Source organism: Pseudorca crassidens, chromosome 3 (assembly GCF_039906515.1).
Source record: "Pseudorca crassidens isolate mPseCra1 chromosome 3, mPseCra1.hap1, whole genome shotgun sequence".
Taxonomy (NCBI): Eukaryota; Metazoa; Chordata; class Mammalia; order Artiodactyla; family Delphinidae; genus Pseudorca; species Pseudorca crassidens.
In genome coordinates this window covers 160,864,631-160,879,361 of record NC_090298.1, presented here as the reverse complement: position 1 = coordinate 160,879,361, position 14,731 = coordinate 160,864,631, and the positions used below count along the sequence as shown (strand labels likewise).

The window sequence follows — 14,731 nt, the reverse complement described above, 5'->3', positions numbered from 1 at the left end:
GGCCCGAAGGGAGACATAAGCACATCCCAATAACAACCAAACAGCTTCCATTTCTCTCTCTCGAAACTGGAGGTAATAACCGCCTTCGCCCACGGCGTGGAGCCGAGATCCGCGAGGGTTTCGCCTGCGCATGCGCTTTTGCCCACAAGGCCTCCTGCGCCTGCGCACATTGCTCCGCCCCCTTTTGCAGCACTCACGGCGGCACTTTACGAGTCTGTCCCTCATTTCTCCTGTGAGAACACGGCCCGCCCCGCCCTCGTGCTTAGTAGGCCTCGCCTTACTCTGCGTGGATTGGTTGTCCTTCCCACGAGCCCCTCTCTGACTGGCTCGCGTCGCTGCCACTCCATTTCAGCCTAGTGGCGCGCAGCGGGGCTGCTACCGGCGGGAACGTGAGCGGCGGCGGCAGTGGCGGAAGTGGCCGGCGAACCCGGTCCCCGCCGACACCATGGTGAGGGCAAGACGACGGGGGAGCCGGCCGCCAAGGGCCCTCGGGGCGGGTGCTGGGGCAGGGGGTGATGCGGAGCGAGCGTGCCATCCGGGCCTCGAGTCCTCCCACCCCCGGCCCGAGGGGGTGGTAACTGAGACCGGGGACGGCAGGGGCTTCTTTCAGGACACCCAGCATGTCGGTCTCAGGGGAACTTGGGACTGACCGAACGTGTAATCATAGTATAGCGGTGTAGCCGCAGTCTTCCCATTTTTCAGGTGGGGAAACAGGCCGGCGAGGAAAGGGACCCACCGAAGGGCCCGGTGAATGCCGCAGAGTGACTTTTCGGGCAGGGAAGTGACTCCGAGTGCATCCGACCCAGTCTAACCTCATAGATTGCAAAGCTAGAGCGCCAAGAAGTAGGGGGCCGGTGTGCGTTCTCAAATTAAACCAGTTTAGGGAATTTCAGGGCTTGTAAGGCCCTTAGAATGCTAGCCGCACAACCTCCTGTGCCTCTCTTTTTCAGGCTGACAAACAGACCCAGAGAAGGGTTTGCTTCTTCCTGTGTCACACAGTATGTCGTTCAGAGGGAGAGGGGGTATTTTGAGCTAAGGATGGACTAACTGCACCCTCCCAGTTCACAAAAAGAAAAATTGAGGCCCTGACAGGAAGCCTCCCCAGGGCCATGGCGCTCACAAGTTGTGGAAGTTGTAGATCTAACCCAGAGAGTGTCTGTGCCCCCAGCGTATGACAGGGAAACGGAGGTCCACACAGAGGAATTGAGAGCTGAGAGCTTCTTGGGAGAGTACCTGGCCCATCAGCACCTGAGTTGCTCTGAGATGGTTGCACATTTTTCAGAGCCGACCGTGAGGGCTCGCTAAATTCTCCTGGTCAGTGTAAGGATGGAGAGAAGGAAGCAGGTTCCTCTCTGCTGGAGGGTAGAGTTGGTCTGAGGGACTGGGCATGGAGACAGGATTTTTGTCTTTTATCTTCATATAGTCCCAGAGCCTAGAACAGTGTCTGTGTGAAGTACAGATTCATTCATTCAACCTGTTCGCGCCTTCTGAGGAGTGTTCAGGAGTGGACAAGGCATGACACACTGCCTGTTCCCTGTGGTCAGGGCAGGGCAGGGCCGGAAGCAGAGGTGTGGGCGAGGGAGTGGGTGGTCTGCAACCAGCTTCCTGAGTTGGGAGCCTCAGGATACTATTAGGTCTAGTCCTGGATTGGTCCAGGCCTGAGGGTCAGACCCCAGGCGTTCTGAGAAAGGCCAGAAAAAGGAGTTCTCATGCCTAAAGCTCTTTTATGACTTTCCCGACTCCAGATGACCCTGTCTCCCCCTGAACTGGGTGTTTGGCCCTTTCCTGTCTCCCTGGCACCTTCAAGTGTCTTCCATCCCCACACCCCTGCCGCCGCCCCTTCCCCTTGGCTTTTAAGTTCACCGAGGATCCTCCCCTTCCCTTCGCCTCTGTCTCCAGCACAGTTTGGGGACAAGGACGTAGAAGATGGCAAGATGTGACCACTGCTTGGCATTGCTATCCCAGTGCCACCTCTCCTTTGAGCCTCTCCTTTGAGCAAGAATCCCCCCTGCCCCAAGTGCCTCCCTTGGTGGTGTGTGCTGTATTTGTTCAGAAAATATTTACTGAGTCCTTCACGTGTGCCTGGCCCTGGTGTTCAGTGCTGGACAAAGTCCACACCCTCTGAATTTTCCAGTCTAGCAGGAGGCTTGTGGCACTTCCAGTCTAGCCAGGGAGACATAATAAATAAACAAGTTAATTAGAGACTGGCTACGTCCTATAATAGAAACAGCAGAGGGTGGCCCAGGTGGAAACCGTGTTCCCTCCATGGGGTTATAATGAGGGCCTGGCCGAGGGAGCAGCCGCCAGCCTGGGGAAGGGCACCCCAGGCAGAGGGAACCGAGGAACAAAGCTTGGCCAGCAGCACCGGGCATGGTGTGTGAGGCGCTGAGTGGGCCAGTTTGCTGGACCGTGTCAGGCCTGGCTCTGGCCCGCCTAGGGGGCGGCTGCGCAGGCGAGGGTTGTGAGCAGGTGCTGGACCCATCTGTGTTGCAGCCGTATTCTGAGGGCACACTGCCAGCAACAGCTAAGGAGGTTGTGGGTCCTTCAGGGCTGTGCTGCCGGTAGCTGGGACAGGGTGGCAACCTGAGAGGGACTGGCATAGAGGCTCTGTATGCCACTGAAGGACGTCTGTGGGTCCCCTGCTGGCAGGCATCAGCCTACTTTCCCCGGCTTTAGCGGGATCTTGCTCCATGTCCCTGGGCAGGTCCCATCTGCTCTACCGCTGGTGCCTCATCTAGAGGGGCCTTGACTGTACTGCTGTGACCCTCCCTCCACCTCTCAGCACTGAGTCCATCTTCATTCTCGCCTTCCAGGGCTAAGCTGGTCCTGTCCCCTCTCTGCTGATCTGGGAGGAGGACCTAGGTGTGTCATCGCCCTGGTCCAGATTCCCATTGTGGGCACAGAGAACAGGCTTGCCCAGCAAAGCGTGAGGCTTCTCCGTTGTAAAATACCCCCTGGGTGTGTGGCTCGTGCACGCGCGGCTGAGCCTCCAGCTCTCCGCACCCGGCAGCATCACACAGATGCATTCCGGAGGAGAGGGCAGGAGCTGCAGGTTGGCCACATTGGGACCCCAGCCTGCCTGCCCACCCTCCTCGGAGCAGCCACCTCCTCTCCACGTGGCTCCTTCTTCCTCCTTATCGTGCCCTTCCAGGAAGCCAGTGCAGGAAGTGGGCTTGGGCCTGGCTTCCTGCCGCCCCTGGATCTTCCCCGGGTGGCTCTTAGGGAAGGCCCGTGGGATGTGAGATATCCCCCCACCAAGCCCTTCCATAGGGAGCCATCCTCTGGGGGTTGAGGGCCCCTTGTGGCCTCCTGAGAGAGGCCACACAGTCCCCACCACCTGGAGAAGCAGCTGCCTCCTATTGGAGGGTGAGGGTGGGCTGGGACTCCCCTGCCAAGAAGTCCTGGGGCTCAGGCCAACTTAGGATTGCAAAGTTGCTCAGGCAAGGTGTGATCCTTGCTGAGGCAGTTTCCCATCTTGTGGGGCCCTTGGTCTAGAACCTTCACCTGACTATACTGGATAGGCTGTCACTGGACCCTGGACCCAAGCACTGCCACCTGAGTCACCGTTCTGGAGACCCAGAGACAGGCCCCAGTGTATGGGTTGTGATTTGTGTACCTAAAATGAAAAGAACTGACTTATTTTCCCCAGTTACACTATATGTTTTTTATAAAAAAGAAATTCAGCAATAATGGGAAAAGAACTATCTTGAAAGTTCACCTTATCAGGGGGCGTTTTTAAATCCCATCCTTTATCTGCTCTCACTTGCAGTGACCACAGGCTTCTTCTGAAATGTTTCTTCCTCTCACCTGGTGAATTCCTCTATGAACACCCAGCTCAGATGTGGCCTCTGATTGGGAGGCCAGTTGCGCCTGGCCAAATCACTCTTGGTTCAATCAGAGCTGCCCCCTGAGCCCCCTGTGGGCTCAGCGTGAGCTGGCTTCTGACAGATGGGGTCAAGTCAAGCTCCGTCTCTCACTAGCTCACTGGTGCCGGGCAAGTTTCTCAGTCTCTAAGCTGCAGTATCTCCGTCCATAAAGTGGATGTGATGATAACCACCTACCATGCCGACAATGAAAGGCCTAGCTAGAGCTGCATGTATTAGCCTGGATGTATCTCAGAAACATCAGTGGAGCAAAAAATTCAAGCAGCAGCAGAACCTGTGTGCTGTGATGCTGTTGATAAGCATGGAGGGCTACACCTGGTCCTGTCAGGGGTGGGACTATATGCAGCCTGAGCTACAAAGAAATGCCCGGAATGGTCAGCGCCAAGACCAGAGGGCAGATGCCTCTGCAATTGCAGGGGTGGGGGTGTTCCTGAGACTTTTCTGTCCTAAGCTAGGAGGCAGGTATGTGTCCTGGGCTTGGGCAGAGTTCAGAAGCTGCATTTCTGTCGGGGAATGTGTGCTCCTGGAGTCTCAGCCCTGCCCAGAGGCCAGGGCTCCACAGCGCTGGCTGATGAAACAAGTCATGTGCTTTTGTTTGCCTTTCAGCTTCCTTTGTCACTGCTGAAAACGGCTCAGAATCACCCAATGGTGAGTACTTGCTGGTCTGGGATGGCACATTTCAGCGGGGACCAGCCTCAGCACAGGGACAGGGACACTGGGCAAAGGGTGAGGTGCCTCCAGCCAAAGTCACTTCCTGCCTGTCCTCTTTTCCCTCCCACATGCGTCAGGACCTGTGTCATTTCTGCTCCTGATCAAAGTAATACATGCTTATTAAAAGTGTCAAATACTAGAGATTCAGAGAAAGTGGAAGCTCCTCTTCGTTCATCTTCCCAACAATTTAACTATTCTTTGATATATACACATCTGGACTTTTAACATGTGTGTAAGCGTGAATGAGTTTTTAAAATATGGATAGGTTCATGCGATGCTCATTCCCTAAGCTGCTTTGTCCTTTCGTGATAAAGTGTAGTATCTGTCAATATGTTCTGTTGTCTTTTCTTTTTTTTAAATTCAGACGTTATTCACATACCATACAATTCAACCTTTCGAAGTACAGTTTAGGGACGTTCAGTACATTCACAGTTTTGTGCAACCACCACCTCTATGTAGTTCCAGAGCAATCCTGTCACCCCAAAAGGTGACCCAGTCTCCATTAGCAGCTGCTCCCCTCCCCCTCCACCCGCCCCCCGCCCCAGCCCCGGGCAACCACGAATCTGCTTTCTGTCTCTGTGGATTTGTCTGTTCTGGACATTTCCTGTAAGTGGGATCACACAACATGTGGCTTTTCATGTCTGGCTTCCTTCACTTAGCATGATGTTCTTGGGGTTTGTCCACATTGTAGCATGTGTCAAAGCTTCATTCCTTACGGCCAGGTGATATTCCATTGTGTGGATACACCACATTTTATTTATCCATTTGTCCACTGATGATGGACATTTGGGTTGTTACCACTTTTTGGCTATTCGTGAAGATTTTAGCTGCTGGGGACATCCGTGAACACATTTTTCCATGGATGTATGTCTTCGTTTCTCTTGGGCAGATAGCTGAGTTGATTCCTTTTATTTCTTTTTTTTTTTCCAAACTTGAAAGTGATGACTTTGCAAATCATATTTTAAATCTTAAAGTGGTTGCCAAGGGAAACGGGCAGAGTAGCTGGAAAATGTCTGCAGCACTGCAGAAGGCAGCAGGAGAGCGCACGATGTCTGCCAGGTGGCCGCACGGGGACTCGGCTGTATCGTCCTGCAGGCTCGCCAAGATCTCACCCTCGCCACGCCACTGTCACCCACCAGCAGGAACTTCAGCGGGAAGTCATAGGCACGGACCAGGCTGCCGCTGGCGCTCATTATGCCGGCGCCTGCACCCATGCCCAGCCCATGGAACAATACAGAGGTGGCGGCTGGGAGCCCAGTGCCTCTCCAGCCCTGAGAGTTGATTTTTTTTTTTAACTTTTTATTTTATGTTGGAGTATAGTTGATTAACAATGTTGTTAGTTTCAGGTGTACAGCAAAGTGATTCGGTTACACATATACATGTGTCTATTCTTTTTCAAATTCTTTTCCCATTTAGGTTGTTACATAATATTGAGCGGAGTTCCCTGTGCTATACAGTACTTCCTTGTTGGTTATCCATTTTAAATATAGTCCTGTGTACATGTCAATCCCAAATTCCCTAACTATCCCTTCCCCCCACCAATCCCCTCTGGTAACCATAAGTTCATTCTCTAAATTGATTCTTTTTTAAGTCTCAGCCTTTTCCTAGCAAAAGCCTGTCTTCTGCATGACGCGCTTTTCCGGAAACACATCAAAATAAGCAAGTAGTTATTGCAATGAAAAACAGTTTTTCCAGACCACCAAGGATCACATGTGTGCCATCACCGGGCACCTGCCCGGCCCCCGGCCACCCTTACTCATTCCTTTAAAGATGTGGGGGGGGGTTTTGTCTGTTTCTTTCTTCCGCACACAAAAAAATGGTTTCATCGTAGAAAGTCTACAATGCCCAGCAAAGCGTAGCGAGAAAGCAGAGCGTGTCTCCTGTAAGGTGGGCCCCTGGGGGCCTGGGCACCGTGTGCTGTGGCCAGTGGGTCCAAAGAAGACACGAGGATGTGTCTGAATGAGGCCTGGTGGTGGTGGCCTGCTCTTCGGGGTAAGTCTGCACCCCTCTTAGGGCCTGAGACTGACGTGGGACCCGTTTTCTCTCCAGTTGGTGGAGCTCAAAAACGGGGAGACGTACAATGGGCACCTGGTGAGCTGCGACAACTGGATGAACATCAACTTGCGTGAAGTGATCTGCACGTCCAGGGTGAGTGCCCTCCACCCCGAGTCTGCTCTCGCTGCCTGGGGGCCTTGGGGCAGCTCCGGTCTGGTGGGCAGAGCGAGTGGGGGTCGTGTGGCCAGGAATGCGCACTGGGACCTGGGGCTTTACAGAGCCTCAGCATCCTCGCCTCCAAGTGGGGTAAAAGCCCTTCCCTGGACGTGTGGGAGGAGTGGGAGGGTGCCTACCGCAGCCTATACCACCAGTCATCCTGCCAGGGGCGGGGCCTCTTGCAGGGGCGGGGCCCGAGGGACTAGTCAGGATGTTGGGGGGAACAGCCGGACAAGGCTCCAAGTCTCTCTAGTGCCCTGGACTTTGCACCTGTGGGGATGCTGCCCAGCAGGCACTGAGCTGCTCCTGCATCCCCGGGTGCCACCCCTGACCAAGAAGGACTTAGGCCTGGGGGGTGCTTCTGGCCATAAATCCCTGCTCTACAGGGAGGGGGTGGGCTCCAGGGCAGGCCCCACCCTCCTTGTTAGCCTCTGCTGCCTTTGGTCCTGGCTGTGGGCATTGCCCACCATGTGGGCCGTGGTGGCGTGACTGTGGGATGTGCAGGCCACCACGGGGCTTGTTTCCCCTGAGGCCTGAAACCAGGAAGTGCAGGGCTGGGGTGGGGGAGAATGTTCCCCAGGGTCATCCCCGCCTTGGGATGATCCACAGAGTGCTGAGGACGGTGATGAAGGCAGGACTCCCTCCCCCTAATCTGCACTGGGTTCTGCTAGAGCTTTCCTTTAACCTTGATTCCAGTCTCTGTCCCCCTGCCCAAGATAGCCCCTCATGTTACAGGGAGGAAGCTCCTGGAGGGCCCAGGCAGGGCCCGGCTGTCTTGAGCCACAGGCAGTGTGCCCCAGGGCTCACCACGCCAGCATACGGCAGAGCACAAGGCAGCCACTCTCACCCCGGTCTGTGCTCCTGGACAGTTCACACCCCAAAAGGCAGACAGAGGGCTGTGACCCCCTACCCTCGCCTGCTTGGCTCTGTGACCTGCTTCTTAGGACCGAACTCCTGGTGGCAGGCGTTTCCAGTGTGCCTGTGGCAGACGATGCCACAGTGCACAGCTGAGCGCTTGTCCTTCTGCATGCCGCTGTTACGTCTGTGTCCACTTCTGGGACCTAGAACCAATCGCTGGGTCTCAGGGCAAGGTCCGTCCGGCCTCCATGGCCAGCCGAGACTGGACACGTGGCTCCCCCTGGGGAGTCCCCCTCTGTGACCCAGCGGTTGGGAGGAGAGGCTGGTGGGAGGTACCGTCTCACGCAGGCCACCCAGAGTCCTCATCTGTAAACAGGTGATGGCAGCCCCTCCTTCCCTTGGGTAGCAGGTGGCTGAACAGAGATCCCAGGGGCTGAGAAAGCACGGGAGAGCAAGGGTCGGGAGGCATTTAGCTGCCCCCATGGAAAGCACAGTAAACTCTGTTCCTACAGGGAGCGCGCTGGGCTCGGCCTGCCCTTGGCTGAGGGAAAGCCTCGCGCTGAGCCACCGGCCCCGGCCCCAGCCCCAGCCCCGGCCCTGAGCTTCCACACAATCATTGTTTCTGTCTGGCTGTACTTTGCATCCCCACGGACTTGGCCCCTCGCCTACCATTTCTGGGAAAGGAATGCTCTGAGGCCTCTTGGGGTTCCTGTATGGGTCGGGGGCTCTCGTGTGTGTTCCTGGGAAGAGTTGGCCCGCAAACATTCCATTTGTCCCTGCCGAGTACCTCCACTGGGCTGGGCCAGATCGGCCCAGGCACCGCTGATGAGTGTCATGCAGGACTGGGGCTTGCAGGGAGGCTGGAAGCAAGGCCTGTTGAGGACTGGAGTTAGCCAGACGTGAAAAGGTGGGAACAGCGTGTGCAAAGTGCTGGGGCCCAGAAGCCCACCGTGTGTGTTCCAGAAAGTTCCATCTGGAAGGCACATCGAGTGCCGAGAGAGGGCAGCCAGGGTGGGGCTGGATCTCAGGCCCTCTGGAACCACACTGAGGAGTTTGGACCTCGTCCTTGGGCCAATGGGGCGCTGATTGGGATCTAAGCAGGGAGGTGTCTTGGTCTGATTTCTAGGCGTGGCGGGGGAGGGTTACCAGGCTTCTGGCCTGGGCAACAGGGATGGGGCCGGAGAATTCATCTGATGGATGAGGCCCCGGGCTCCCGCCCAAGGGCAGTAGGAGGTAGCGTGGAGGGAAGGCCTTTTGCTGGTCGCAGGGTATATGGTGGTGGGGAGGAAACAGTCAGCATCCTAAGAACTGCAGGGTTGGTGTTGCTCAGGAGTCTGCAACTTTACAAGCCCCTTGTCTCTCTAGCCTCCAATAGCTCTCCTGAAAACTGGCATCACTGGGAGCTGCCCCTGGCTGGCCCCAGACCTGGCTCCCCACCCCCGTCCTGGCCCTCTTCACCCATCACACAGGGTCTCTGTCCTGCTCACTTGTGTCCCATGCCCAGCTCAGACCCTGCCACGAGATACTTGTGTGAATGAATGAGTCAGGGTGCATAGAGAGGGTTCCAGAAGGTGAATTCTGGAAGGCTGGGGGCAGGAGGGGGAGGAGCTGGGCTGTGGCAGCACCTGGCGCGTGGGACAGCCTCACCCCTCTCCAGGCTTCGGGCTGCATCCCCCACTGGAGGACAGGCTGAGGACACGGAGGCTTCTCACGAGGCCCTGCCCCACCCTCTCTCATGTGTGAAGGGCTGCCAAGGATCTGGAGAGATCCTGCTGGAGTGCGGCCCCTCCAGTGTCCCGTCCAGGACGAAGAACTTTGCAGCCTGCGGGGCCTGCGGGGGCGATGCCAGGTGCAGGCGGCCTGAGGGGACAGATGCTGCCCCGGCCATCTGCACCTGCTCTGCAGGGACCCTACCACCCCCCCAAAAGATCTGACACACACACCCTCTCTCACAGGACGGGGACAAATTCTGGCGGATGCCCGAGTGCTACATCCGCGGCAGCACCATCAAGTACCTGCGCATCCCTGATGAGATCATCGACATGGTCAAGGAGGAGGTGGTGGCCAAGGGCCGCGGCCGCGGTGGCCTGCAGCAGCAGAAGCAGCAGAAGGGCCGCGGAATGGGGGGCGCTGGGCGAGGTATGCCCTTCTCTCCCTGCTTCCTCCCTAGCAGGCTGCTGGGGCCTCCCCATTGGCGGGGGTGACTCTAGCACGTGGCATCCGTCCCGGCCCAGTGTTGACATTCTTGGCTGGTGCCGTCATGGTGCCGAGGGCCTGGCTCTGAGCCCCTCCTACGTGGAGCTGGGGGGCTGTGACTCATGGGGCTCCTCTGCAGAACAGCTGATGCTGCTGGTTGCCGCCTATCCCCACCGCAGGAGCCCAACCCGGGGAGCCCAGCTGAGTCCTGGTGGTCAGTGCTGACCCTCACCCACCTGGGCCCTCCTGCCCCACAGTGGCTCTCAGTGCTCCCTTAGGTCTGGGTCCAGGCCCACATAGACCTGGGACTTGAGCCCTGCCTGTGTTTCCTGGCAGGTGCTCTGGGCACCTCGCCAAGGCTCAGTTTCCCCTCTGCAGAGAGGGTCCCACAGTGCCCGCCTCACTAGACTGCGGGTGAGTACCCCAGCGCGGGGCCCCGGCATGGAACCCTTCCCTGCTATGACTCCTTTATACAAAGCCAAGGTCATGCCTTTTGGACAGATCCCAGCACACCACCCTGAGATTATAAATCTGGCATAAAATTAAACTTGTACAGTCAGCTGGGGCCTGAGCCCAGAGGCCATCTGCAGACCCTGCCCTTCCCGCCTCCCCCGCCCGGCTCCTGTTCTTGGAGGGACCTGGCTTTGTCTCTTGCATCTGGAGGGGCCTCCTGTGTGCCAGGCCCGGGGCCCACCTTGGGGGCTCATGGGCAGGGCTGGGAAGGGCACAGGAGCCAGCCATGAGCTGAGGCTCACGTGACAATCAGAAAGGAGCCAGATGGAAGAGGGCAGGAGGGCACCCCAGGTGGAGAGTAGCCTAGGATGGGGGTGAGCAGGGTCCCAGGGGTCCCAGGACCTGTCCCCGGGGCTAGACCCTTCACTGGAGGCCACCACTGTCAAGTAAACTGCCTGAAGGAGCAGGGAGGACGGGGAGAGCGGCTTGCTCGGGCGGCTCCGAACGGAGGCCACGGGGCCTTCCACAGCCAGTGGGACTCTCACAGGGGTCCCCGCATAGCCAGGCTCCCCTTGGCAAAGCTGGTCTTGCCCCATGAGACGTGAGGTTAGGCAGACCCTGCCAGCATTGGCTTCTGTCCCCAGAGGGCCCCCTGCATGTCTGTGGAGGAAGGGGGCCTGTGTGTACATTTCTATGTCCCCATGCTGCCCTGATCCTTCTGGGACCTCCCTGGGCCGGGGGCATGCCCTCCCTCCAACTACTCACCTCCCCCAACAGCAGTGCCATTGTTCCACGTAAAATGTATTTTGGAAACAGCCCCACCACTGACTGCAGAGGTCAGGGCTCAGGAGGCTCCCCTGCCCCTTCTCCAGGCTGGACACACACAAACCACCCAGTCGTTTCTCTCCTGGGCCAGATGCGGGTGGTGCCAGAGCAAGGAAGGTCCAGGTCCCCTGGTGCAGCTCCCAGCCTCACAGCAGGGGGTCATTGCCCCATCCCTGGACTGAGTCCAGGCCTTGTCTTAGTTCGTGCCCCCCCTCCTCCTCCTGGAAGCCCTTCTGGCTTTGTCCTGGTGACTGCCCTCCACCTTGGCCCCCAGCCCTCTCTTCCAGGAAGCCCGCCCCAAGCCCCAGTGTGACTTGGTGCCAACCTCTGTCCTCCCTGGCATCCTTTACACCCCTGGGGGGCCTGGTCTGGTCCCTTGTCACACTGAGAATGTTCTGGAGCACTACCCATGCCCAGCCCTGGTCGACACTCCATCTCAGATTCTCAGCCTGCCCTTCCCGCCAGAGGTAGGATCACTGCCCTCACTTTATAGAAGTGGAAGCTGAGACCCAGAGGGATTAAACAACTTGGCCACAGTCTAAGGATTCCAGTTCCTGGTCCCAGTCCACAGTGGGCCTCCCAGCCCGGCTCTGCTAAAGCCCGTTTCCCCTGTCTCACAGGTGTGTTTGGGGGCCGGGGCCGAGGTGGAATCCCAGGCACCGGCAGAGGTCAACCAGAAAAGAAGCCAGGCAGACAGGCGGGCAAACAGTGAGCCGCCCCTCTGTTCCCCAGAGATTGAGCCACCGCCACCGGGCATCTGCTTCCACCCGCAAGGCCGCGTTTCTACTCTCCAGTTTATGAGTCTGTTCAGAACAAAAAGAAGAGGCAGGTGTTGGGGGAGGACCCCCCTGCCTGTCATCCTGTGATCCTCCTCTTTTTTTGTCAGCCAGCAGTTCTACAGTTGGAAACGTTATTCTGTGCTTCTGGTTTTGTGAAGTCGCAGCCAACTTGATTCCTGAAGATTCTGTGTTTAATGAATCTTTAAAGCCCTCACTCTTGTCTTAAGGGCAGGCATTTTCCAAACAGGTTTGTTTTGCATTTTGTGTTAGATCCCTGTGTGGCGAACAGACGGGAGGTTTTTATTTTAAGCTGTTTGCGCTGAGATTGACAGCCTGGAGAGTTTCCTAAAACACGGACCCCAAAATTGCCTTTTCAAAACGAACCCAGGCGAACGTATGCCTCAGAAGCTGTTCTGGGGGACGACGCTGGGCCCTGTCCCTTCACTTCCTCTCTCCCTCTTTGTGTTACAAAAATAAAAACAAATACAACTACAAACTGTAAATCCATTAATTCCTTTTGAACCACTGGGTGCATCTAGTAGGTAGTGTCCTCAGGAAATCACAGCCCCATGCAAGAAGTTGTCTTTTGTACCCTGTGGCCTCTCACTGAGGGGAAGCAATTTGTTGGGACACTGGTTCCCATGTCCCTCAGCAGCCTCTTAACAAAAGGTGGAAGGCAAGACTGGGCTCTGGGCAGTAGGCGACCCCCTCTTCTCTTTGTGGGGAGGTGGGGGGAGGAAAGTCCCAGGTGGGAGCCAGCGGGACACCTACACCGCCTGGCGTTGCCACCAGTGTTCTGCCCTCCGTCCCTGTTTTGCAAGCACCATTCACACCAGAGTTCACCGAGAGAGAAGCCATGACAGGCGGCTGCTTCGAGGAACACGTGAGGAAGGTTTTCGTGAACCTTTTACCTCTTTCTTCAAGTCAGGGCACTGCCTCTCCACAACCCGGTGATTTGCTTGAGACGCTGAGCCAGCACTTTTGAAAATGTTTCCGGTGACATGGTCTGCTGACCGATATTCCTGGGAACCGCAGAGACAGGCTGGTGTTAGGAGGCCGGTTCCTGTGGGTGCGGGTTCTACCTGTCACGGGGTTGAGACCGGTTCTGAGGGGTGATCGGAAGAAAAGGTGGTGGTGCCTGTAGAACTGCCACTTATCAGGTCTGCAAAGTGCTGGCCTAGCTAGCTCGAAGACCTCTAAGATTTCACAGCCCCATCCTATCTGCAGAGTGCCATACCCTGCCGCCACTCTCACCCCCATCATTGCTTCTTCCCCGGGCCCCCCTCCAGGGACCTGCGGCTGCCTGAATCCCTGCCTGGTGACAAAGCAACACTTTGGCGTAGGTTGAGGACAGGGGTGTGGGGTCTGAGTGTGACCTGGGCCCTGAGAACCCACCTCCCTCATCACAGACGTGGGCTGTGCAGGGGCCCGGCTGACATGAAGGCTCAAGAAGAGAAGGACAGTTGGGGAGGGAGGGGGCCGTGTTCACAACTCCCCTCCCCCATGGCCCTGGACGCAGAGTCCCATTATGGCCTCCAGGGCCTTGGTCTGGGGGGCTAAGTCTCCCCCCTGCCGGGCGCGGGTCGTCTCCAGTCAGGCTTTGATGAAATCCGTGGGGCTCTGGTGTCCTGCGCGGCTGTGAATGGGAAGCCCTTTAGGAGCCCCGCCCCTTCCTGCTCTCCGCAGTTTGGTTTTTCTTCCCTCACCCGGCTCTGGACCAGGAACGTGTTCAGACGTTCCCAAGGGCCCATTCGCAGCTCAGGGTCGTGGGTCCCGGACGCGCCCCGTCTCCGCGCGGGGGCGCATCCTCGGCGTGCGTAAGCGCGGCTTCCCGCCCGCGCCAGGCAACCCTGACCTTTCCAGCCGGGCAGTCCGGGCTCTCATTTCTCTCCTTGCCCGCTGGTGATATGAGCCGCTTCCCCGGCCCTGGCCGCATAGGCGTCGTCCTCCTGAGCTGGGTGTCGGGACAGGCCCGTTTTCCAGTCTTCTTCCTGGTTGGTTTCAAGAAACCAGCCTCAACCCCTTCAACAAGAAGAGAAACCAAAAGTGCTGGCCTGGTTCCCACAACTCGGCCTCCTTCTTTCTGCCCTTCTGATGGTCTGTCCCCAGGGATTTTCACCCCCATCAGCTGACTGCTGCATGACCTGCAGCCTGCGGGCTACCTTAAGTGTAGGTGGTTAAGTGTAGGTGGTTCCTGTAGGCCCCGACCTCCTCCCCTTGGAGTTTGCTCCAGCTGCTACAGGTCAGGGAGACCCACACACCCAGGGTGTGACTCAGCCTGGGGCCAGCGCCAGCCTGGATGGCCCTGCTGCCTCACCCTGGGGCCATGAGTCCATTTCAGAGACCTGGATTCAGTGGGCAGCCTCAAGCAGCAGCCCCGCAAGCTGGTGGTGGGTGGGAGGGTGTCTCTTGCTTTCCCGCCTGCACACACTTCTGCGCGGATTCCTCCTCTCCTGGGCCTCACCTGCTGCTCCAAGAGCACCTCCCCCGGGAAGCCCTGCCCCCAGACTGCTGCCTCCCACGTCCTCCAGGCAGGCTTGACGGCCGCTGTCCTCCCCACCCATTCAACTGGACCCTGGGGTCCGCGTGTCCTGGCATCAGCAGCATGTGTGCCCCTACCGGCTCAGCATGTGCTTTGGTGTCCTCTGACATCTCTCTGTGGACAAAGGGCCGCTTGGCCTGTGGGAAATGGTCTGACGTCCACTTAAACGATCTCAGTGGGGGAAGCTGCCCGCCACAACGGGAGAAGAGGGCTGGCCGGGGGCGGAGGAACTGGGGCCACAGCTCCATCCCAGGCACTGGAGACTCAGCTGT

General features: G+C 57.6%; 1 protein-coding gene and 1 long non-coding RNA gene across 2 annotated transcripts; one reads left to right on the top strand and one right to left on the bottom strand.

Annotated features, from left to right (window-relative positions):
• The first annotated feature begins 319 nt into the window (after positions 1-319).
• On the top strand, positions 320-12,413 carry LSM4 (LSM4 homolog, U6 small nuclear RNA and mRNA degradation associated). The gene is made up of 5 exons (XM_067733247.1): positions 320-448; positions 4,491-4,532; positions 6,645-6,743; positions 9,620-9,803; positions 11,759-12,413. The coding sequence occupies exons 1-5, from the start codon at positions 446-448 to the stop codon at positions 11,848-11,850; spliced, it is 420 nt and encodes a 139-aa protein (XP_067589348.1). The 5' UTR covers positions 320-445; the 3' UTR covers positions 11,851-12,413.
• LOC137222277 (uncharacterized) lies at positions 12,165-14,151 on the bottom strand. Its single transcript, XR_010942397.1, has 2 exons — positions 13,624-14,151; positions 12,165-12,939 (listed from the first exon to the last, which is right to left on the bottom strand). It is a non-coding gene; the product is annotated as an uncharacterized lncRNA (long non-coding RNA).
• Positions 14,152-14,731: the final 580 nt, after the last annotated feature.

Coding starts and splice junctions, on each gene's coding strand:
- LSM4 (XM_067733247.1), top strand. Junction 6,744..9,619: donor AAGTGATCTGCACGTCCAGG/GTGAGTGCCCTC, acceptor CCTCTCTCACAG/GACGGGGACAAATTCTGGCG. Junction 9,804..11,758: donor AATGGGGGGCGCTGGGCGAG/GTATGCCCTTCT, acceptor CCTGTCTCACAG/GTGTGTTTGGGGGCCGGGGC.